The sequence below is a fragment of the Tachyglossus aculeatus genome, chromosome 10 (genome assembly GCF_015852505.1).
Source record: "Tachyglossus aculeatus isolate mTacAcu1 chromosome 10, mTacAcu1.pri, whole genome shotgun sequence".
Taxonomy (NCBI): domain Eukaryota; kingdom Metazoa; phylum Chordata; class Mammalia; order Monotremata; family Tachyglossidae; genus Tachyglossus; species Tachyglossus aculeatus.
In genome coordinates this window covers 52,828,867-52,854,826 of record NC_052075.1, presented here as the reverse complement: position 1 = coordinate 52,854,826, position 25,960 = coordinate 52,828,867, and the positions used below count along the sequence as shown (strand labels likewise).

General features: G+C 50.7%; 1 protein-coding gene across 1 annotated transcript; it reads right to left on the bottom strand.

Annotated features, from left to right (window-relative positions):
• Positions 1–9,691: 9,691 nt before the first annotated feature.
• Positions 9,692–20,215, bottom strand: ATG101 (autophagy related 101). Its single transcript, XM_038752757.1, has 4 exons — positions 20,103–20,215; positions 13,026–13,066; positions 11,481–11,757; positions 9,692–10,342 (listed from the first exon to the last, which is right to left on the bottom strand). Exons 3-4 carry the CDS (start codon positions 11,730–11,732, stop codon positions 9,938–9,940), a joined length of 657 nt encoding a protein of 218 aa, XP_038608685.1. The 5' UTR covers positions 11,733–11,757; positions 13,026–13,066; positions 20,103–20,215; the 3' UTR covers positions 9,692–9,937.
• Positions 20,216–25,960: the final 5,745 nt, after the last annotated feature.

Genomic DNA, 25,960 nt, shown 5'->3' with positions numbered 1-25,960 from the left:
AGTCTAAAAGGGGGAGACGGAGAACAAAACCAAACATACTAACAAAATAAAATAAATAGAATAGATATGTACAAGTAAAATAAATACATAAATAGAGTAATAAATATGTAGAAACATATATACATATATACAGGTGCTGTGGGGAAGGGAAGGAGGTAAGATGAGGGGGATGGAGAGGGGGACGAGGGGGAGAGGAAGGAAGGCCTCCTGGAGGCCTGGCTAAGGGCCAGGGTCGCCCCGGGGACAACTTGGGGAGCTCGTGGTTCGCGTGCAGCTGGAGGCCCGAGTGCAAGCGCTTAGTACAGTGCTCTGCACACAGTAGGCGCTCAATAAATACGATTGAATGAATGAATGAACTGGGGGAGCTTGTGGCCACGTGCAACTGAGGGGTACTGGTGGCCCTAGTGCAATTGGGGGAGCTCGTGGTCTGCGTGCAACTGGGTGGGGGGCTGGTGGACCGAGTGCAACTGGGGGACTGGTGGTGCGCGTACAACTGGGTGAGCTCGTGATCCGCGTGCAACTGGGGGAGATTGTGGCTCGTGTGCAACTGGGGGAACACTCGTGGTCTGCGTGCAATTGGAGGGAGTGGTGGTCCGCGTGCAACTGGGGGAGCTCGTGGCCCGAGTGCAACTGGGGGTGCTGGGGGCCCGAGTGCAACTGGAGGTGCTGGGGGCCCGAGTGCAACTGGGGGAGTTCGTGGCCCGAGTGCAACTGGGGGAGGTTGTGGCTCGCGTGCAACTGGGGGGGCTGGTGGCCGGCGTGCAACTGGGGGACTGGTGGTCCGCGTGCAACTGGGGGACCTGGTGGCCCTCGTGCAGTTGGGGGAGCTCATGGTCCGTGTGCAGTTGGGGGAGCTGGTGGCCTTAGTGCATTTGGGGGAGCTGGTAGCCCGCGTGCAAGTGGGGGAGCTCGTGGTCCGCGTGCAACTGGAGGGGCTGGTGGCCCTCGTGCAACTGGGGGAGCTGGTGGCCCACGTGCAACTGGGGGAGCTCATGGTCCTCGTGCAACTGGGGGAGCTCGTGGTCCTCGTGCAACTGGGGGAGCTCGTGGTCTGCGTGCAACTAGGGGACCTTGTGGCCCGAGTGCAACGGGGGGGGGGGCTGGTGGACGGTATGCAACTGGGGGAGCTTGTGGGCCCCGTGCAACTGGGGGAACTCGTGATCCGCGTGCAACTGGGGGAGCTTGTGGCTCACATGCAACTGGGGGGGGCTGGTGGCCCGCGTGCAACTGGGGGGGTGCTGGTGCGTGCAACTGGGAGAACTCATGGTCCGCGTGCAATTGGAGTGACTGGTGGCCCTCGTGCAATTGGGGGAACTCCTGGTCCACGTGCAACTAGGGGAGCTTGTGGCCCGAGTGCAACTGGGGTGGATGGTGGCCGGTGTGCAACTGGGGGAGCTCGTGGCCCGAGTGCAACGGGGGCTGGTGGCCGGCGTGCAACTGGGAGACTGGTGGCCTGCATGCAACTGGGGACTGGTGGTCCGCATGCATTTGGGGAAGCTGTTGGCCCGCGTGCAACTTGGGGAGTTCATTGTGTGCGTGCAACTGGAGGGGCTGGTGGCCCTCGTGCAATTGGGGGAACTCGTGGTCTGTGTGCAACTGCGGGAGCTCATGGTCTCCATGCAGTTGGGGTAGCTGGTGTCCCTCGTGCAACTGGGGGAGCTCGTGGTCCTCATGCAGTTGGGGGAGCTGGTGGCTCACGTGCAACTGGGAGAGCTTGTGGCTCTCTTGCAACTGGAGAAAATGGTAGCCCATGTGCAACTGGGGGAGCTCGTGGCCCGCATGCAACTGGAGGAGCTGGTGGCCTATGTGCACCTGAAATAGCTCATGGCCCTCCTGTAATTGGGGGAGCTGGTGGCCTGCTTGCAACTGGCGGACCTCGTGGCCTGCGTGCAACTGGGGGAGCTCGTGACCCTTGTGCAGCTGGGGTCCCTGGGGGAGCTCGTGGTCCACATGCAACTGGGGGAGCTGATGGTCCACCTGCAACTGGGGGAGCTTGTGACCCTCGTGCAATTGGGGGAGCTGGTGGCCCAAGTTTAACTGGGGGAGCTCATGGTCTGCATGCAACTGGGGGAGCAGGTGGCCCGGGAGCAACTGGGGAAAATGGTGGCCCGTGTGCAACTGGGAGAGCTGGTGGCCCTCGTGCAGTTGGGGGAGCTGGTGGCCCGTGTTCAACTGGGGGAGCTGGTGGAACTGGTGAACCTTAGGGAGCTTGTGGAGCTGGTGGCCCATGTGCAACTGGTGAAGGTTGGGGAGCTCATGCAACTAGGGGGACTGGTGAGGCTGGTGGCGCTGCCAGTCCCCGCTCCACATGGCCAAATGTGTGGAACCGGCCCAGGACCACCCCCACGGCCCCCTCCCCCTCAGCTCCGTGGCCCCGGGGCCAAGGTTAGCCCAAGATGTCACCTTTTCCCCCTCCCAGAACACAGTGATTTGGCCACTCCCAGGCTACAGGCCCACTGACCACACAGGGACGAGCAATCTGCTTCTCCAAGACCCACCTTCGTCCTTTTTTTTTGAATGGGATTTATTAAGTGCTTACCGCGTGCCAGGCACTGTACTAAGCGTGGGGGTAGATACAAGTTAATCAGGTTAGATACAGTCCCTGTCCCACCTGGGGCTGACAGTCTCAATCCCCATTTTACAGATGAAGGAGCTGAGGCCCAGAGAAGTGAACTGACTTCCCCAAGGTCACACAGCAGAGAAGTGGCAGAGTGGGGATTAGAACCCACGACCCTTCTAAGTCCCAGGCCCGGGCTCTGCCCACCATGTCATGCTGCTTCTCAACTTACTTTCTGTACCTCAATCTCATCTCTTTTGCCACCCATCCTCTGGCCTATAACTCCCTCCCTCTTCACGTGACAGACCATCAGTCTTCCCCTCTTCAAAGCCTGACTAAAAATCACACCTCCTCCAAGAAGCCTTCCCTGACTAAACCCCCACTTCCTTGTCTGAGACCTTCCTCTGTGTTGTCTACGCAGTTGTGTTCCCATCCCAAAGAGGTTGGATAATCACCTTATCCTTTTCCCCCAGACCTTTTATCCTTAAAGTGTGAGTTTCTTGAGGGCAACTCTATGGCATTGGGCTTTCCCAAGCGTTTAGTACAGTGCTTTGCACTTAAGAGGGTGCTCAGTAAATTCATTCAATCATATTTATTGAGCGCTTACTGTGTGCAGAGCACTGTACTAAGCGCTTGGGAAGTACAAGTTGGCAACATATGCAGACAGTCCCTACTCAACAGCGGGCTCACAGTCTAGAAGAATAATAATGACATTTACTAAGCACTTACTATGTGCAAAGCACTGTTCCAAGCGCTGGGGAGGTTACAAGGTGATCAGGTTGTCCCACGGGGGGCTCACAGTCTTCATTCCCATTTTACAGATGAGGTTACTGAGGCACAGAGAAGTTAAGCGACTTGCCCAAAGTCACACAGCTGTCAATTGGCAATCGGGATTTGAACCCATGACTTCTGACTCCAAAGCCCGGGCTCTTTCCACTGAGCCACGCTGTAAATACTACTGACTGATGGATTATACTCTGCCGCTTCCCTTATCTATAATTTTATAACTTTAATAAAAAAATTATTTTATAATTATAATTTATTTAATTTTATAAACCTTCCCACTAGTTGTAAACTCTCTGGGGAGAGGGATTGAATCTACCAACCCTGATGGCCTAGTGGGAAGAGCCCAGGCCCGGGAGTCAGGGGACCTGGGTTCTAATCTTGCCTCTGCCTCATGTCTGCTGTGTGACCTTGGGCAAGTCATTTAACTTCTCTGTGCCTCAGTTTCTTCATCTATTAAATAGGAGTTAAGACCATGAGACTCATGTGGGACAGGGACCACGTTCAACCTGTTTTGCTTGTATCTAGCCCGGCGTTCAACCCGTTTTGCTTGTATCTAGCCCGGCACTCAGTACAGTGCCTGGCACATAGTTATACATACAATTATTATTATTGTCCATCGATCAATAAATGGTATTTATTGAGTGCTTGCTAGGGCTGGAGCACTGTAATAAGCGCTTGAGAGCACAGTACAAAAGAATTAGCACATGTTCCCCATTGAAGACGGGAAAAGAGATGAGCTGTACAAACTGCAGCTGGAGGGATCTGGATCAGATTCGCTAATCCCCTCCTGCCAGGGATTGGGACAGAGACTGGCAGCTGCTCAATTTGTCTCCCATTGCTTGTAATAATAATAATGATGGCATTTATTAAGTGCTATGTGCAAAGCACTGTTCTGACGGGAAAAGAGGTGAGCTGTACAAACTGCAGGTGGAGGGATCTGGATCAGATTTGCTAATCCCCTCCTGCCAGGAATTGGGACTGAGACTAGCAGCTGCTCAATTTGTCTCCCGTTGCTTGTAATAATAATAATAATAATGATGGCATTTATTAAGCACTATGTGCAAAGCACTGTTCTAAGCGCTGGAGAGGTTACAAGGTGATCAGGTTGTCCCAGGGGGGACTCACGGTTTCAATCCCCATTTTTCAGATGAGGTAACTGAGGCCCAGAGAAGTGAAGTGACCTGCCCTAAGTCACACAGCTGACAACTGGCCGAGTAGGGATTTGAACCCATGACCTCTGACTCCAAAGCCCGGGCTGTTTCCACTGAGCAACGCTGCTTCTCCCAGTGCTCGGCACATAGTAAGCGCTTAAGAAATACTGTAATAATAATAATTATTCTCCTGCCCAGGCCCCTCACCCGGTCCTTCTCCTCTTCCTCCTCCCCCGAACCCCCAGTTTCACCCCTATCACAGTCCGTCAAACCGAATTCCATCTCGGCCTGGTAGACCCAACTTCTAGTGGGCTGGGAATGTTGTCTGTTGTGTGGTCCTCTCCCAAGCGCTTAGTCCAGTGCTCTGCACACAGTAAGCGCCCAATACAAACAACTGCATGAGTGATTGTAGAGACCACTCCTCCCGCCCACCCCATCAGCCCAGATATCAGGGGAATGGGAGTTGGTTGGCCTCCCCTTCCCCACGGCACCTGTATATATGTTTGTACATATTTATTACTCTATTTATTTATTTTACTTGTACATATATATTCTATTTATTTTGTTAATATGTTTGGTTTTGTTCTCTGTCTCCCCCTTTTAGACTGTGAGCCCACTGTTGGGTAGGGACCGTCTCTCTATGTTGCCAACTTGGACTTCCCAAGTGCTTAGTCCAGTGCTCTGCACGCAGTAAGCGCTCAATAAATATGATTGATTGATTGATTGATTTTGTTCTCTATCTCCCCCTTCTAGACTGGGAGCCCACTGTTGGGTAGGGGCCGTCTCTATATGTTGCCAACTTGGACTTCCCAAGCGCTTAGTCCAGTGCTCTGCACACAGTAAGCGCTCAATAAATACGATTGATTGATTTTGTTCTCTGTCTCCCCCTTCTAGACTGAGCCCACTGGTGGGTAGGGACCCTCTCTATATGTTGCCAACTTGGACTTCCCAAGTGCTTAGTCCAGTGCTCCGCACACAGTAAGCGCTCAATAAATACGATTGATTGATTGATTTGGGGTGGGTTGTCCTGGCGGGGCCTGGGTTGGGGTGAAAGGGACACGGGTGGAGCAGGGGGGTCCCCACTAATGGGCGGGTGGGGTGACTCAGGGGTCCAAGGGGGTGGAGAGGGCAGACCCTTGCATGGGGGGGGGGACTCCTCCAAAACACACACATACACCCCCCCACCTGCCACCCTGCCACAGAGGTGCTTTCCCTCCCCAAATCCCCCTCCCCTCCACAATGGACCTCCTTACCTCCAGCTCTGCACCCCAGGGTGGGGGGCTGGTGGGAGGCCCAGGACGCCAGGGTCCCGCACCCCTTCTCCCCCTACTTCTCCTCCCCCTCAGGAGGCTCCGGGGCCGGAGTCGGCCTTGTCCCAGCAGCTTGGCCAGGCTCTCTGGTCGGACCAATAATAATTATAATAATGATGGTATTTGTTAAGCGCTTACTATGTGCCAGGCACTGTACTAAGCGCCGGGTTGGATACAGACAAATGGGGTTGGGCACAGTCTCTGCCGCATGTGGGGGTCTCAGTCTCGATCCCCATTTTCCATATGAGGTAACTGAGGCCTACCTCCTTCCCTTCCCCACAGCACCTGTATATATGTATGTTTGTACATATTTATTACTCTATTTATTTATTTAAACTTGTACATATCTATTCTATTTATTTTATTTTGTTAGTATGTTTGGTTTTGTTCTCTGTCTCCCCCTTCTAGACTGTGAGCCCACTGTTGGGTAGGGACCGTCTCTATATGTTGCCAACTTGGACTTCCCAAGTGCTTAGTACAGTGCTCTGCACACAGTAAGCACTCAATAAATACGATTGATGATGATATGTACATATGTACAGCACCTGTATATATGTATATATTTGTACATATTTATTACTCTATCTTACATGTACATATCTATTCCATTTTATTTTGTTAGTATGTTTGGCTTTGTTCTCTGTCTCCCCCTTCTAGACTGTGAGCCCACTGTTGGGTAGGGACCGTCTCTACATGTTGCTAACTTGGACTTCCCAAGCACTTAGTACAGTGCTCTGCACACAGTAAGTGCTCAATAAATACGATTGGTACAGATTACCCTATTTTACTTGTACATATTTACTGTTCTATTTGTTAATGATGTGCACTTAGCCTTAATTCTATTTGTTCTGACTGGATTACTCCATTTTACTTGTACATATTTACTGTTCTATTTATTTTGTTGATGTGCGTTTAGCTTTAATTCTATTTGTTCTGACGACTTCACACCTGTCCACCCGTTTGGTTTTGTTGTCTGTCTTCCCCCTTCTAAACCCTGAGCCCGTTGTAGGGTAGGGACCGTCTCTGTATGCTGCCAACTTTCATTCATTCAGTCATCATCAATCGTATTTATTGAGCGCTTACTATGTGCAGAGCACTGTACTAAGCGCTTGGGAAGTACAAATTGGCAACATATACAGTTCCTACCCAACAGTGGGCTCACAGTCTAAATTGAGCACTTACTGTGTGCAGAGCACTGTACTTTAGACTGTGAGCCCACTGTTGGGTAGGGACTGTCTCTATATGTTGCCAATTTGTACTTCCCAAGCGCTTAGTACAGTGCTCTGCACACAGTAAGCGCTCAATAAATACGATTGATGATGACAGAAGGGGGAGGCGGATAACACAACAGAACATATTAACAAAATAAAATAGAATAAGTATGTGCAAATGAAATAGAGTAATAAATACATATATACAGGTGCTGTGGGGAGGGGAAAGAGGTAAGGTGGGGGGAGGGACTTGTACTTCCCAAGCGATTAGTACAGTGCTCTGCACACAGTAAGCGCTCAATATATACAATTGAACGGAGAAGTGTTTTGCCCAAGGTCACACAGCAGACAAGCGGCGGCCCCGACCCCTTCATGGTCCATCCTTTGCCCCAGGGGTGGCACCTCCAAGCAGCCCTCCCAGATAACCCCCTCCCAACTCTGGCTGGGGCCCTCTCTCCCCTTCTGCACCCTTCCCCTCCTCACGGCCCCTTGCAGACCCCCCTACCCGAGCGACAACAAAGTACCGGGGTTCAAATCCCACTCCACCACCTGCCTTAACGAAAACCTAATTAGTCTGCTGTGTGACCTTGGGCAAGTCACTTAACTTCTCTGAGCCTCAGTTACCTCATCTGTAAAATGGGGATTAAGACTGTGAGCCCCAAGTGGGACAACTTGATCACCTTGTGCCCCCCCCAGCACTTAGAACAGTGCTCTGCACATAGTAAGATCTTAACAAATGCCATCATTATTATTATCCCAGCGCTTAGTACAGTGCCTAGCACATGGAAAGCACATAACAAACACCCAGTTGGCATCCACTTCTAACTCCCTCGGATCTGTAAATGAGTGTGGGGGTTTCCTTGGGGGCAGGGAACGGGTCTCAGGCTTCTGTCACACTTTCCCAAGTGCTTAGCACAGGGAGGACGACTACAACTACTATTCCTAAATTATTTGAGCCTCTGACCCCATTGCTATTAGACCTGGGTTCTAATTCCGACTCTGCCACTTGTCTGCTGTGTGACCCCGGGCAAGCCATTCAACTTGCCTGTGCCTCAGTTACCTCATCTGAAAAATGGGGATTAAGACTGCGAGCCCCACGTGGGACAACCTGATTATCTTGTATCTACTCTAGCGCTTAGAACAGTGCTTGGCACATAGTAAGTGCTTAACAAATACCATTATTATTTCTAGACTGTGGGCCCATTGTTTCTAGGCTGTGAGCCAGGATTGTCTGTTGCTGAATTGTACTTTTCAAACGCTTTGTACAGTGCTCTGCACCCACTAAGCGCTCAATAAATACAATTGAATGAATGACTGAATTAGATGCTCAATAAAGTCTACCGATGGATCAGGTTGGGGCCGGGGACTGCCATTTCTCTCTAAACCTGGAGCTGTGGGTTCGAAGCCCCATAGAAGCTATAATTGAAGCAGGGAGGCTTAGCGGAAGGAGCCCAGGCTTGGGAGTCAGAGGTCATGGGTTCTAATCCTGGCTTCGCCACTTCATCAATCGTATTTATTGAGCGCTTACTATGTGCAGAGCACTGTCAGCCACTTGTCAGCTGTGTGACTCTGGGTAAGTCATTTAACTTCTCTGTGCCTCAGTTACCTCACCTGTGAAATGGAGATGAAGACTGTGAGCCCCTCATCTGTGAAATGGAGATGAAGACTGTGAGCCCCTCATGGGACAATCTGATATCCCAGCGCTTAGAACAGTGCTCAGCACATAATAAGCGCTTAACAAATATCATCATCATCATAACTGGCACTTCTGTGAGTTCAAGGTGGCAACTCCAATCTCCAGGGGGTCTCGGAGGCCAGGGCAGGACCAAATCTAGTCTGGACATTCAGTCGTTCGCATTTATTGAGCGCTTACTGTGTGCAGAGCACTGTACTAAGTGCTTGGAAGAGTACAATATGGGGGGGGTGCAGAAGACAAACCCCACTCTCGCTGCCAGTTCCTTGCTGCAGCTGCAGTCTCAGGTACAGGGTGCAGCTTTTTTATTAAAAAAAAAATAGTATTTGTTACGTGCTTACTGTACGCTAGGGACTGTATTAATCAATCAATCGTATTTATCGAGCGCTTACTGTGTGCAGAGCACTGTACTAAGCGCTTGGGAAGTACAAGTTGGCAACATATACAGTCCCTACCCAACAGTGGGCTCACAGTCTAAAAGACTGTGACTGTGTATTAAGCGCAGGGGTGGAAACAAGCAAATCAGGTTGGACAGTCCCTGTCCCACATGGGGTTCACCGTCTTAATCTCCAATTTACCGCTGAGGAACGGAGGCCCAGAGACATGAATCGACCTGCCCGAGGTCACACAGCAGACAAATGGTGGAGCCGGGATTAGAACCCAGGTCCTTTTGATGGCCTGTGCTCTGTCCACTAGGCCACCCTGCTTCTTCCGCAGTTAGTCAGCCCCTGCCCCCTCAGATACACTCACACATATCCCCACCTCCTCTGTCTGGGAGACCCAGGCTGAGCAGGTGGATGGGGGGAAGGGGCATATTTTCCATTCCACTTCCAAGTCCGCTTGGTCCGCAGTCTGATTCCTCTGGCCTCCTGCCCCGTCCTCGGGCCCAAATGCCCCCCGGATTCAGGGGCCGGAGCAAGGAGGGGAGGGAAGGGGCCTCGGGCATAGGTCCGCCCGCCACAGAGCTCACGCGGCTTGCAGGGTGGGGGGGAAGAGGAACGGCAGAGACGTTTATTTGCCGGGCAAGCGGGGCTCCGGACGGGCCAAGTGGAGACCTGGGTGGTGGGCACGGAGCACGGCGGGGTGGGGAGGGTGGTCAAAACTCTACCGGGGGGCCGGGAGGAGGAGGTGACCCCGGCCCTTCCTGTTTTAAAACCAGGAAAGGGAGCTAAAACGAGGGAGTCGGATCCCGTCGGGTGCCCGGGGCGCGGGTCCGGGGGAGGGGGTGCCTAGAGGGCCAAGGTGTCTTTGATGAGCCGGCGCACAGTGGTGGTGACGGAGGTGCCCAGCGCGTCGGTGATCTGGTAGGAGAGCTTGTATAGGTAGGGCTGTACGTCTCGCAGGCCCGTGTCGAACACGTTGTCCACCTCCGACTGGGTGGGCATCTTGGGCAGGTAGTCGTGGCGGCTCATCACCTCCACCACGTTGACGATCTTCTCGCAGAGCTTCTCGCCCACCTTCTGGCGGCAGATCTGCCGCTCCTGCTCTGTGGCCAGGCTGACCACGTGCACCTTGACCGTCCACATCTCCCACGGGATGCACTCGTCCGAGAAGGGCCAGCGCGACTTCTTCTTCTGGTAGAACTCGAGGGAGACCTGCCCCATCCCGTCGCCGCCCGAGCTCCGCAGGGCGTCCTGGGGGCCATCCGGGGGCGGGGAGGGGGACACCGGTCACAAACCGGACATCTCAGCGCCAGACGGCGGGGTCGCCGGGCCTCCATCTCCCCGCGCCCGCCCGGCCCCCCGGCCCAGGGCCTACAGCTCCCTCCCGTCACTTAACTTCTCTGTGCCTCAGTTCCCTCATCTGTAAAATGGGGATTAAGACTGTGAGCCCCCGTGGGACAACCTGATCACCTTGTAACCTCCCCAGCGCTTAGAACAGTGCTTTGCACATAGTAAGCGCTTAATAAATGCCAGCATTATTATTATTATTATCTTCCCCGACCCCCCTCCCATTCCCCGGTGGGCACCCAGCGCCCCAACCCGTACCCACCCGCCAGCCACCCTCACCCCTCAGTTACTCTGGCCAGGAATTGTCTCTCTTTATTGCTGTATCGTACTTTCCAAGTGCTTAGTACAGTGCTCTGCACATAGTAAGCGCTTAATAAGTACGACTGAATGAATGAATGAATGACTGAGAAGAGCTTCCGCTCAGGGGAAAGCTAAGGGGGGGATTCCGGGATGGGACGGAGGAGGTGATAGGCTGATCCGGATTGCCCCGAGGCATCTTCTCCATCCAGGAAGCCTTCCCAGATTGATCCCAACCGGGCCCCAGGACTGGCTAATTGCTTCAGTTGCCCCTCTAGCCCTCAAATCGTTGACTGAGTTGTTATAACAAGAATAACGATAACTGTTAAGCACTGTATGGTGTGGGCAGCGAATGTGTCTACGGTTGTATTCTCCCAAGTGCTTAGTACAGTGCTTTGCACCCAGTAAGCGCTCGACTGATACGACTGAATAAAGGAATGAATTACGCACTGGGATGGACACAAGATCATCAGGCTGGACACAGTCCCTTGTCCCCCACCGGGCTCATGATCTAAGTAGGAGGGAGAACGGGGATTGAATCCCCATTTTACGCAGGAGGAAAGTGAGGCCCAGGGCAGTTAAGTGGGCTTCCGCCCCCGCTGCCCGTCCCGTACTGCCCCCAGCCACCCACGCCTCGCCTACTTTCCCCCTGCCTCGACCCATCGGCCTAAAACTCCCTCCCTTCCTCTCCAAACCCCATCCTTCCCGGCCCCCGCCGCCCCCCACCCTCCGGGCCTCGGGTCACCTTGAATTCGCCCACGACCTTGCGCAGGGCTCGGTCGAGCTCGTCGGAGGAGACGCGCACGTAGGCGAAGTCGATGAAGTCGCAGTCGACATCCTGGGTGCCCACGGTGCTGATGGAGTAGGTGCCCTCCTTCTTGTAGTGGAACTTTCCGGTGGTGCGGTGCAGGAGGACGGTGTGCAGCACGGCCAGAAGGGCTTCCTCCACCTGCCGCCCTTCCACCGACACCTCCAGCACCTCCGCCCGACAGTTCATCCTCCGCCCGGCCCGGATTCCCGCCCTGGAACAGCGGCCCCGGGGACGGTCGTCACCATCGGAGGGTGGGAGGGCGGACGGACTCCCCGGGGGGCAGGGGATGGGCGACACCGGACAGCGAGCTCCCCGGGGGCAGGGGACAGGCTCACCCAGAGGGTGGGCTGCCTGGGGGCAAGGGATGGGTGCCACCGGAGGATGGGCTTTTAGACTGTGAGCCCACTGTTGGGTCAGGACTGTCTCTATATGTTGCCAATTTGTACTTCCCAAGCGCTTAGTACAGTGCTCTGCACATAGTAAGCGCTCAATAAATACGATTGACGATGATGATGGGCTCCCCAGGGGCAGGAGGGGTCATCGCCAGAGGGTGGGCTCCCCGGGGGTAAGGGACGGGCACCACCGGGGGTGGGCTCCCTTGGGGCAAGGGCTGGTCTCCTCCAATCAATCAATCAATCGTATTTATTGAGCGCTTACTGTGTGCACAGCACCGTACTAAGCGCTTGGGAAGTCCAAGTTGGCAACATATAGAGACGGTCCCTACCCAACAGCGGGCTCACAGTCTAGAAGGGGGAGACAGGCAACAAAACCAAACATATTAACAAAATAAAATAAATAGAATAGATAGGGGACGGGGTCCCTGGGGGGCAGGGGGGTGGGCACCCAACTTCCAGGGCACCACCCCACGTGCCCAGCCCCGGACCGCACACCCCAAAGACGCTCGGCCCACGCAATCACCCAGCCCTGCTGTCTAACCTGCATCCCACCGGCTGCATTTTTTCTTTTAATGGTATTTGTTGAGTGTTTATTATGGGTCAGGCACTGTTCTACCTGGTGGGGAAGATACAAGCTTGTAAGGTTGGGCACAAACCCTGTCCCCTATAGGGCTCACAGTTTCTTTTAATGGTATTTGTTGAGTGCCTACTGTGGGCCAGGCACTGTTCTAACCGGTGGGGAAGATACAAGCTTGTAAGGTTGGGCACAGACCCTGTCCCCCATGGGGCTCACAGTCTTCATCCCCATTTTCCAGATGAGGTAACTGAGGCCCAGAGAAGTGAAGTGCTTAGTACAGTGCTCTGCACACAGTGAGCGCTCAATAAATACGATTGATTGATTGATTGATTGAAGTGACTCGCCCAAGGTCACACAGCAGCCAGGTGGCGGAGCCGGAATTAGAACCCATGACCTTCGAACTCCCAAGTCCTTCCCAACCCACGGCAGCCCTGCCGAAGGGGGAAAAACGGTTAGGAAGACCCCCCACCCTGCCCACGGGAGGGTGCCCGCTGCCGAGGAGTGTACCTTTAAGAGAGGAAGGCCCTGGTGAGGACACCGGTGAAGTCCTGCACGGAAAGCAGAGCACGGGGAGATCAGACGGGTCGCGGATTCGACAGCGAGGCCTCAGTGTCGTTGTTGGACGGACTGGGCTCAGCGCGAGGGCCAGCAGGGTTTGGGCCGATGGAGAAAGCCAAACGCACGGCGGCTTCTGGTCATCATCATCATCAATCATATTTATTGAGCGCTTACTATGTGCAGAGCACTGTACTAAGCGCTTGGGAAGTACAAATTGGCAACATATAGAGACAGTCCCTACCCAACAGTGGGCTCACAGTCTAAAAGGGGGAGACAGAGAACAAAACCAAACATACTCACAAAATAAAATAAATAGAATAGATATGTACAAGTAAAATAAATAGAGTAATAAATACGTACAAACATATATACATATATACTGGTCGCCGCAAGGCCCCACGGCGGGACACGACACGACGGGCGGCCGGAATCCGGCCGGTGGCAGGCCAGGGCCCGTAGCCCCTGGGGCCGGGGCAGATCCGGAGAAGGACGGATACATGTTTGTACATATTTATTACTCTATTTATTTATTTATTTTACTTGTACATATCTATTCTATTGATTTTATTTTGTTAGTATGTTTGGTTTTGTTCTCCGTCTCCCCCTTTTAGACTGTGAGCCCACTGTTGGGTAGGGACTGTCTCTATATGTTGCCAACTTGTACTTCCCAAGCGCCTAGTCCAGTGCTCTGCACAGAGTAAGCGCTCAATAAATACGATTGATGATGATGATGATGATCTATTTACTTTATTTTGTTAGTATGTTTGGTTTTGGTCTCTGTCTCCCCCTTTCAGACTGTAAGCCCACTGTTGGGTAGGGACTGTCTCTATATGTTGCCAACTTGGACTTCCCAAGTGCTTTGTCCAGTGCTCTCCACACAGTAAGCGCTCAATAAATACGATTGATGATGATGATCTATTCTATTTATTTTATTTTGTTAGTATGTTTGGTTTTGGTCTCTGTCTCCCCCTTTTAGACTGTGAGCCCACTGTTGGGTAGGGACTGTCTCTATATGTTGCCAACTTGGACTTCCCAAGCGCCTAGTCCAGTGCTCTGCACACAGTAAGCGCTAAATAAATACGATTGATGATGATGATCTATTCTATTTATTTTAGTTTGTTAGTATATTTGGTTTTGTTCTCTGTCTCCCCCTTTCAGACTGTGAGCCCACTGTTGGGTAGGCACTGTCTCTATATGTTGCCAACTTGGACTTCCCAAGCGCCTAGTCCAGTGCTCTGCACACAGTAAGCGCTCAATAAATACGACTGATGATGATGATGATGATCTATTCTATTTATTTTATTTTGTTAGTATGTTTGGTTTTGGTCTCTGTCTCCCCCTTTTAGACTGTGAGCCCACTGTTGGGTAGGGACTGCCTCTATATGTTGCCAACCTGGACTTCCCAAACGCTTAGTACAGTGCTCTGCACACAGTAAGCTCTCAATAAATACGACTGATTGAATGATTGACGGCTGACGTGAGCAGGAGGCCGGAGGGCCGGGGATCTTCCCTCTGGAAAAGGGCGCTCCCTTTGCTCCTCCACTGCCAACCTTCTCGCTGTGCCTCCGTCTCATCTATCTCACCTCCGACCTCTCGCCCACGTCCTGCCTCTGGCCTGGAACGCCCTACCTCCTTATAGACTAATAATGATAGCATTTATTAAGCGCTTACCGCACTGTTCTGAGCGCTGGGGAGGTTACAAAGGGATCAGGTTGTCCCACGGTGGGGCTCACAGTCTTCATCTCCATTTTACAGGTGAGGTCACTGAGGCACAGAGAAGTGAAGCCACTTGCCCAAAGTCACCCAGCTGACAAGTGGAGGAGCCGGGATTTGAACCCAGGACCTCTGACTCCAAAGCCCGGGCTCTTTCCATTGAGCCAGACAATGACTCTCCCCGCCTTCAAACTCTTGTTGAAGGCCCATCTCCTCCAGGAGGCCTTCCCTGACTAACCCCTCCTTTCCTCTTCCCTGACTTGCTCCCCTTATTTATCACCCCCTCCCTGCCCCCCAGCATTACGTTCATATCCGTAATCTTATTTATTTATATTAACTTCTGTCTCCCCCTCTAGACTGTAAGCTCATCACGGACAGGGAATGTATCTGTTATACTGTCCTCTCCCAAGCGCTTATTACAGTGCTCTGCACACAGAAAATGCTCAATAAATACGATTGACTGGGGAAGGGGACGCGTATTCCCAAGGGGGGGGTGGGTATCTGAATTTATTTAATTATGCGTATTAATGTCTGCCTTCCCTTCTAGACGATGAGATTGTGGGTGGGGATTGTGTCTGTTCATTGTTGTAGTGTCCTCTCCCAAGCGCTTATTATAGTGCTCTGCACACAGAAAGTGCTCAATAAATACGATTGACTGGGGAAGGGGACGCATATTCCCAAGGGGGGGGGGGGGTATCTGAATTTATTTAATTATGCGTATTAATGTCTGCCTTCCCTTCTAGACGATGAGATTGTGGGTGGGGATTGTGTCTGTTCATTGTTGTGGTGTCCTCTCCCAAGCGCTTATTACAGTGCTCTGCACACAGAAAGTGCTCAATAAATACGATTGACTGGGGAAGGGGACGCATATTCCCAAGGGGGGGTGGGTATCTGAATTTATTTAATTATGCATATTAATGTCTGCCTTCCCTTCTACACAATGAGATTGTGGGTGGGGATTGTGTCTGTTCATTGTTGTGGTGTCCTCTCCCAAGCGCTTATTACAGTGCTCTGCACACAGAAAGTGCTCAATAAATACGATTGACTGGGGAAGGGGACGCATATTCCCAAGGGGGGGGTGGGTATCTGAACTTATTTAATTATGCATATTAATGTCTGCCTTCCCTTTTAGACGATGAGATTGTGGGTGGGGATTGTGTCTGTTCATTGTTGTGGTGTCCGCTCCCAAGTGCTTATTACAGTGCTCTGCACACAGAAAGTGCTCAATAAATACGATTGACTGGGGAAGGGGACGCATATTCCCAAGGGGGGGGGGGGTATCTGAATTTATTTAATTATGCGTATTAATGTCTGCCTTCCCTTCTAGACGATGAGATTGTGGGTGGGGATTGTGTCTGTTCATTGTTGTAGTGTTCTCTCCCAAGCGCTTATTACAGTGCTCTGCACACAGAAAGTGCTCAATAAATACGATTGACTGGGGAAGTGGACGCATATTCCCGGGGGGGGGGGGGGGTATCTGAATTTATTTAACTATGCGTATTAATGTCTGCCTTCCCTTCTAGACGATGAGATTGTGGGTGGCGATTGTGTCTGTTCATTGTTGTAGTGTCTTCTCCCAAGCGCTTAGTACAGTGCTCTGCACTCAGTAAGCGCTCAATAGATACGACCGAATGAATGGCTAAGTAAACCAAGACGCTCCTTCACCCAGCAGGGAATAAACACGTGCAAGTTGAGAAATTGAAAATACCGGCAGGTTCAGGAGGGATCATCATCATCATCATCATCAATCGTATTTATTGAGCGCTTACTATGGGCAAAGCACTGTACTAAGCGCTTGGGAAGTACAAATTTGCAACATATAGAGACAGTCCCTATATGTGGAGGGCGGCAGCCGCACCACTCTGGGGATAATTGGGAAACAGCGTGGCTCAGTGGAAAGAGCCCGGGCTTTGGAGTCGGAGGTCATGGGTTCAAATCCCGGCTCCACCAATTGTCAGCTGTGTGACTGTGGGCAAGTCACTTCGCTTCTCTGGGCCTCAGTTACCTCATCTGTAAAATGGGGATTAAGACTGTGAGCCTCCCGGGGGACAACCTGATCACCTTGTAACCTCCCCAGCGCTTAGAACAGTGCTTTGCATGTAGTAAGCGCTTAATAAATGCTGTCATTTTAGTAGTATTATTATTATTGTAGGGGAGGGGGACAGGGGAATGAGGATTCAATCCGGGGTGGTGACCCTCAGTTCCCTAAGGGTCCCAGCTGGCCTTGGAGTTGGGTGCTCACAGGTGTGACCTAGGAGGACTCCTTCGGGTTATTATTATTATTATTATTATTAGATCTGTTAAGCGCTTACTATGTGCCAGGTACTGGACTAGCACTGGGGTAGATACAAGCTAATAATAATAATAATAATGGCATTTATTAAGCGCTTACTATGTGCAAAGCACTGTTCTAAGCGCTGAGGGGTTACAAGGTGATCAGGCTGTCCCACGGGGAGCTCACGGTCTCAAGCCCCATTTTACAGATGAGGTAACTGAGGCACAGAGAAGTGACTTGCCCAAAGTCACACGGCTGACAATTGGCAGAGCCAGGATTTGAACCCATGACCTCTGACTGCAAAGCCCGGGCTCTTTCCACTGAGCCAAGCTGCTTCTCTAATCAGGTTGGGCACAGTTCCTGTCCCACAGGAGGCTCCCCTTTTTACAGATAAGGGAACTGAGGCACAGACAAGTGGAGTGACTTGCCCAGGGTGACACAGCAAATGAGTGACGGAGCAGGAATTGGAACCCAGGACCTCTGATTCCCAGGACTGGGCTCTATCCACTAGGCCACCCTGCTCTCGCTTAGTCATTTGCTTCATAAAACAGGGAGAGGCATGTTTATTTCTCACTGAAGACACACAACGCCTGTTGCCTCCCTGGGAACCAGAGTCATTATTACCATTATTATGGTATTTGCTAAGCGCTTACTATGTGCCAAGCATTGTTCTAAGCACTGGGGTAGATGCAAGTACATGAAGTTGGACACAATCCCTGCCCCACAAGGGGCTTCATGATGTCACGGATAAAGCCCGGGCCCGAGAGTCTGAGGTCATGGCTTTTAATCCCGGCTCCGCCACTTTTCTGCTGGGTGACCTTGGGCAAGTCACTTCTCTGTGCCTCAGTTACCTCACCTGTAAAATGGGGATTAAAAGTGTGAGCCCCATGTGTGACAACCTCATTGCCCTGAATCTACCCCAGGGCCGAGAACAGTGATTGGCACATGATGTTCATAATGGTATTTGTTAAGCGCTTACTATGTACGAAGCGCTGTTCTAAGTACAAGGTGATTAGGTGGCCCCTCGTGGGGCTCACAGTCTCAATTCCCATTTTCCAGATGAGGTCACTGAGGCCCAGAGAAGTGACTTGCCCAAAGGTCCCCCACTGCTTAGAACGGTGCTTGGCACATAGTAAGCGCTTAACAAATGCCATCATCATCATTATTATTATTATCAGATTTATTACTCTACTTTACTTGTAAATGGGGATTATGACTGTGAGCCCCACGTGGGACAACCTGATCACCTTGTATCCCCTCAGCGCTTAGAACAGTGCTTGGCACATAGTACTTGCTTAACAAGCATCATTATTATTATTATCAGATTTATTACTCTACTTGTACATATTTACTATTCTATTAATTTTGTTAATTGTCAATAATAATAATAGCATTTATTAAGCGCTTACTGTGTGCAAAGCACTGTTCTAAGCGCTGGGGAGGTTACAAGGTGATCCGGTTGTCCCACGGGGGGCTCACAGTCTTAATCCCCATTTTCCAGCTGAGGTCACTGAGGCACAGAGAAGTCAAGTGACTTGCCCAAAGTCACACAGCTGGCAATTGGCAGAGCCAGCATTTGAACCCATGACCTCTGACTCCAAAGCCCGGGCTCTTTCCACTGAGCCACGCTGCTTCTCTAACTTTGTTTTGTTGTCTGTCTCCCCCGTCTAGACTGTGAGCCCGTTGTTGGGTAGGGCCCGTCTCTATACGTTGCCAACTTGGACTTCCCAAGCACTTAGTTCTAGACTGTGAGCCCACCGTTGGGTAGGGACCGTCTCTATATGTTGCCAACTTGTACTTCCCAAGTGCTTAGTACAGTGCTCTGCACACAGTAAGCGCTCAATAAATACGACTGAATGAATGCAGTGCTCTGCACACAGTAAGTGCTCAATAAATATGATTGAAGTAGGTATGAGGTTTGTACATTTGTACATATTTATTACTCTGTGTATTTATTTAATTTGTACATATTCTATTTAATTTTGTTAATACGTTTTGTTTTGTTGTCTGTCTCCCCCTTCTAGACTGTGAGCCCACTGTTGGGTAGGGACCGTCTCTAGATGTTGCCAACTTGGACTTCCCAAGCGCTTAGTCCAGTGCTCTGCACACAGTAAGCGCTCAATAAATACCATTGAAGTAGGTATGAGGTTTGTGCATTTGTACGTATTTATTACTCTATTTACTACTCTATGTACTTATTTATTTTATTTGTACATATTTATTCTATTTATTTTATTTTGTTAATATGCTTTGTTTTGTTCTCTGTCTCCCCCTTCTAGACTGTGAGCCCACTGTTGGGTAGGGATCTTTATATGTTGCCAACTTGCACTTCCCAAGTGCTTAGTACAGTGCTCTGTACTTCAATAAATACGATTGAACGAATACAGTGCTCTGCACACAGTTAGCGCTCAATAAATACGATTGAAGTACGTATGAGGTTTGTACGTTTGTACGGATTTTTTACTCAATGTATTTATTTATGTATTTAATTTGTACATATTCTATTTATTTTGTTAATACGTTTTGTTTTGTTCTCTGTCCCCCCCTTCTAGACTGTGAGCCCACTGTTGAGTAGGGATCTCTATATGTTGCCGACTTGTACTTCCCAAGCGCTTAGTACAGTGCTCTGCACACAGTAAGCGCTCAATAAATACGATTGAATGAATGAACGAACGAATATTAAAAGAGTCAGGACCGGCCGCTAGGGGGCGGGGGAGAGTTTGCGGCTGCGCAGACCGGCCAAGGTACGAATATTAAAAGTCAGGGCCTGCCGCTAGGGGGCGGGGGAGAGTTTGCGGCTGCGCAGACCGGCCCAAGGTACGAATATTAAAAGAGTCAGGACCGGCCGGTAGGGGGCGGGGGAGAGTTTGCGGCTGCGCAGACCGGCCCAAGGTACGAATATTAAGAGTCAGGACCGGCCGCTAGGGGGCGGGGGAGAGTTTGCGGCTGCGCAGACCGGCCCAAGGTGGGGGGCGGGGGGGAGGGGACCCTCTCGCTCGGGGGTCTCCAATAAGTAGCGCCCCCCGAACTGTACTCACCGCCTCCCCGCGGCCGTTAGCAGCCCGGGGCCTCGGGCCCCACCATCCGAAGCTCCGGGGGACTGGACGCCTGGGGCCCAAACGGCCACTACCACCTCCCCTCGCTGTCAAGACGTCTACGTGCGTGCGAGCGTGCGTCTGTGTTTACAACGGCAGGAACCACCCGCGCAGGCGGATCGGGGGAAACCATCCGGGCATGGGGGGAATACATCCTCACACCGCCGCTCCGTGCGACCTTCCCACCTTCCCTCGCACTAGTTTCTCACCTACATAGTTATCACTTAAACTATAAGCCGCTTTTTCCCTTTTACTGAGGTTTTTTTTCAGGTTACTCGCCGCCAACGACCTTTAGTAGGAGAACGTACACCCCTCCGCTTGTAGGTCGCTTTTGGACTCACCCGAACCACCGAGACGCCGTGGCGCTCTGGGACGGGTATTCCACTTCCGGGAGATAGAGATGAGGAGGAAGGAGCGTGGGTGGCCCTCTGCCGCCCCCTATCTTGGAGGACTCACCGGAGGCAGTACTGCAGTTCCTATTCATTCATTCGTTCATTCAATCGTATTTATTGAGCGCTTACTGTGTGCAGAGCACTGTACTAAGCGCCGGAGGCAGTACTGCAGTTCTTATTCATTCATTCGTTCATGCAATCGTATTTATTGAGCGCTTACTGTGTGCAGAGCACTGGACTAAGCACTTGGGAAGTCCAAGTTGGCAACATCTAGAGACTGTCCCTACCCAACAGTGGGATCACGGTCTAGAAGGGGGAGACAGAGAACAAAACAAAACATATTAACAAAATAAAATAAATAGAATGAATATGTACAAATAAATAGAGTAATAAATACATACAAACATATATACATATATACAGGAGAGCATAAAGGAGCAGAAACCGATCAACCGACAGACCGATCTGAGCAGGGGACCCAGAGGACGGATCCCCCAACTGAGATCCATCCAAATGTCCAGCTCTCCCATTTCAGAAGCGACAATCTGATTAATTTGTAGCCCCCCAGCGCTTAGAACAGTGCTTGGCACATAGTAAGTGCTTAACAAACACTAATAATAATAATAATGGTATTTATTAAGCGCTTACTATATGCAAAGCACTGTTCTAAGCACTGGGGAGGTGACACGGTGATCAGGTTGTCCCAAGTGGGGCTCACAGTTTTAATCCCCATTTTACAGATGAGGGAACTGAGGCACAGAGAAGTGAAGTGACTTGCCCAAAGTCACACAGCTGACAGTTGGCGGATCTGGGATTTGAACCCATGACCTCTGACTCCAAAGCCCGTGCTCTTTCCACTGAGCCATGCTGCTTCTCTAATATTATTAATTATTATTATTGTTATTATTATTATTATTATTATTATTATTTCATCCCCTATTCCCTTCTCACCCACCTCACCGCACTTCACCTCTCTAGACGGTGAACTTGCTGTGGGCAGGAATGTGTTGTTTTATTGTATACTATTGTAGAGAAGCAGCGTCGCTCAGTGGAAAGAGCCTGGGCTTTGGAGTCAGAGGTCGTGGGTTCTAATCCCGGCTCCACCACTCGTCAGCTGTGTGACTTTGGGTAAGTCACTTCACTTCTCTCAGCCTCAGTTCCCTCATCTGTAAACTGGGGATGAAGACTGTGAGCCCCACGTGGGACAACCTGATCACCTTGTAATCTCCCCAGCGCTTAGAACAGTGCTTTGCACATAGTAAGCGCTTAATAAATGCCATCATTATTATTATTATTGTACACTCCCAAGCACTTAGTACAGTGCTTTGCACACAGTAAGCGCTCAATAAACACGATTGAACGAATGAATGAACTCTTTGAGCTTTCACGCATTCAATCGTGTTTATCGAGCGCTTACTGTGTGCAGAGCACTGTACTAAGCACTTGGAAAGTGCAATTTCTACAGTGTAGGCTGAGCCGGCAACCCCATGCCACGTCTACACCAGCACTTAGAACAGCACTTGGCACATAGTAAGCGCTTAACCAATACCATCATCATTATTATTATTATTATTATACAGGCTTTTAGACTGTGAGCCCACTGTTGGGTAGGGACTGTCTCTATGTGTTGCCAATTTGTACTTCCCAAGCGCTTAATACAGTGCTCTGCACATAGTAAGCGCTCAATAAATACGATTGATGATGATGATGATTATTATTATTATTATCTGTTCCAGCAGGAGATTCAGGGCTTGTTCAAGGCACCGAAAAAAGGCTGATGATTTATTTATTATTTAATCAATAATCCGTTGACTTGATGATTATTTTCCTCCCAGAATCATCCAGGATTCCCAACCACCCTCCTCTCTCCCACTCTCTGCTCCCTGAAACCGGCCAGAAACAACCCCAGCCCCTCTGGCTCCCCAAGAAGCCCTGGGGTCCAGTCCAGTTCAAGCGCTTAGTACAGTGCTCTGTACACAGTAAGCGCTCAATAAATATGATTGATTGATTGATTGATTGATTGGGGTGGGGAGGAGAGCCTCTTCCTCTGCTCCCTACAAGCAACCACCGTTGGAAAAGGGAAGGGTGAGAGCCCCTGGAGAGAAAGGAGGGGAGGGGAACCCAGGAGTTGGGGTTGAGGAGCTGGAGCCCAAGGGACGGGAGCCAAAACCAAAGCACTGAAAACCAGTTTAACCAGCACGGCCTGGCCCCAGGGAAGCCTGGGGCTGGGCAGCGCCACTGGAGAGGTTCAGAAGCCTCAGGCAGAGCTTAGAGACCTGCCTCCAGGGAGCCTTCCTGGATTTGACTCTGCCACTTGTCTGCTGTGTGACCCTAGGCAAGTCACTTCACTTCTCTGTGCCTCAGTTCCCTCATCTGTCAAATGGGGATAATAATAATAATAATGATAGCCTTTATTAATCCCAGCTCCGCCACTTGTCTGCTGTGTGACCTTGGTCAAGTCACTCCACTTCTCTGGACCTCCGTGACTCTCTGTAAAATGGGGATTGAGACTGTGAGCCCCATGTGGACAGGGGACTGTGTCCAAACCGACTTGCTTGTATCCACCCCAGCGCTTAGTACGGTACAAATGCCCTAATTATGATGATAATAATAATGATGATGGCATTTATTAAGCGCTTACTGTGTGCAAAGCACTGTTCTAAGCGCTGGGGAGGATACAAGGTGATTAGGTTGTCCCACGTGGGGCTCACAGTCTTCATCTCCATAATAATAATAATAATAATAATGACATTTGTTATGTGCTTACTATGTGCAAAGCACTGTTCTAAGCTCTGGGGGAATACAAGGTGATCAGGTTGTCCCACATGGGGCTCCCAGTCTTCATCCCCATTTTGCAGATGAGATAACTGAGGCCCAGAGAAGTTAAGTGGCTTGCCCAAGGTCACACAGCAGACAAGTGGCGGAGCTGGGATTCAAACCCTTGACCTTTGACTCCCAAGCCAGTGCTCTTTCCACTGAGCCACACTGCTTCTACATTTTACTACAGTACTGCTTCGACACTGCCCCATTTTACAGATGAGATAACCGAGGCACAGAGAAGTGAAGTGACTTGCCCAAAGTCACACAGCTGACAATTGGCGGAGCCGGGATTTGAACCCATGACCTCTGACGATAATAATATGATGGCATTTATTAAGCGCTTACCATGTGCAAAGCACTGTTCTAAGAGCTGGGGAGGTTTCAAAGTGATCAGGTTGTCCCACGGGGGGCTCACAGTCTTAATCCCCATTTTACAGATGAGGTAACTGAGGCCAGAGAAGGGAAGTGACTTGCCCAAAGTCACCCAGCTGACAAGTGGCGGAGCCAGGATTTGAACCCATGACCTCTGACTCCAAAGCCCGGGCTCTTTCCACTGAGCACGCTGCTTCTCAATGACGATGATGCCTGGCACACAGTAATGGCGTAACAAACAGCGTAAAAAAAAGACAAAATCAGGGGAGACCAGGAAGACTTTTAGACTGTGAGCCCACTGTTGGGTAGGGACTGTCTCTATATGTTGCCAATTTGTACTTCCCAAGCGCTTAGTACAGTGCTCTGCACATAGTAAGCGCTCAATAAATACGATTGATGACGATGAAGACCCGTCCCCGGCCCACCAACCCCACTCAAGAAATTGGAGGCTGAGGTCATTCCTTCCACGCCCCTGCTTCCTCAGAGGATGTGGGTTGCCAATATATGTTGCCAATTTGTACTTCCCAAGCGCTTGGTGCAGTGCTCTGCACATAGTAAGCGCTCAATCAATACGATTGATGATGATGATGGGTTTTTGCCCTCTGCCATGCCTGACCCCAGGCCTGGTGGGAGGAGGAGGAGGAGGAGGAGGGGGAGGAAGACCCCCGCCCCAACAATGAGCTGGGTTGACGTCAGCTGGCGGGGAAACCAGGTCAAGGGGAGAGGCCCCGGTCCCAGGCATCCCCGCCGGGGAAGGGTGGGCAGCAGAAGCTGTTGCATCCCGGCACTTTTTATTCCCGGGAACACCACCGGGGCCTATGATGTCATGGAGCCTGGACCGTGACATCATGGGGCCGGGGCCCAGAGCCCCCGAGGAGGGGCCCAACATACACACACACACTCTCCAGGACTACCACTAATTATTATTATTATTATTATTATTATTATTATTATTATTATTGTTATTGTTATTATTATTGCATTTATTAAGCATTTACCAATTATTGCATTTATTAAGCATTTACCATGTGCCAGGCCCTGGACTAAACCCTGGGGTGGATATGAGCAAATCAAGTGGGACACGGTCCCTGTCCCACCTGGGTCTCACAGTTTCAATCCCCATTTTTACAGATATTTTATTTTACAGGTAATCATCATCATCATCATCAATCGTATTTATTGAGCGCTTACTATGTGCAGAGCACTGTACTAAGCGCTTGGGAAGTACAAATTGGCAACGTACAGAGACTGTCCCTACCCAACAGTGGGCTCACAGTCTAAAAGATAATAATAATCATAGTTGCAGCATTTGTTGAGCGCTTCTATAGAAGCAGCGTGGCTTCGTGGAAATAGCCCCGGTTTGGGAGTCAGGGATCGTGGGTTCTAATCCCGGCTCTGCCACTTGTCAGCTGTGTGACTTTGGGCGAGTCACTCCACTTCTCTGTGCCTCAGTTACCTCATCTGCAAAATGGTGATGAAGACTGTGAACCCCACGTGGGACAACCTGATGACCTTGCATCTACCCCAGCGCTTAGAGCACTGCTTGGCACATAGTAAGCGCTAAACAAATACCATAATTAGTATTATTACATGCCAGGCCTGGACTAAGCGCTGGAGTGGATAGAAGCAAATCAGTTGGGACATGATCCCTGTCCCACTTGGGGCTCACAGTCACCCTCTCCATTTTACAGATGAGGGACACTTAGTCCAGTGCTCTGCACACAGTAAGCGCTCAGTAAGTAGGATTAAATGAATAGATGAGAAGTAAAGTGACTTACCCAGGGTCACACAGCAGACAAGTGGCAGAGGCAAGATTAGAACCCACAACCTTCTGACTCTCAGTCCTGTGCTCTATCCACTATGCGGTGCTATCATTCAGTTGTATTTATTGAGCCCTTACTTCATTCATTCAATCATATTTATTGAGTGCTTACTGTGTGCAGGGCACTGTACTAAGCGCTTGGGAAATACAAGTTGGAAGCATATAGAGACGGTCCCTACCCAACAACGAGCTCACGGTCTAGGGGAGAGCCAGACATTAATACAAACAGATAAAACAATAAATTACAGATAGATACGTAGGTGCTGTGCGGAGTCATTCATTCAATTGTATTTATTGAGCGCTTACTGTGTGCAGGGCACTGTACTAAGCGCTTGGGAAATACAAGTTGGAAGCATATAGAGACGGTCCCTACCCAACAACGAGCTCACGGTCTA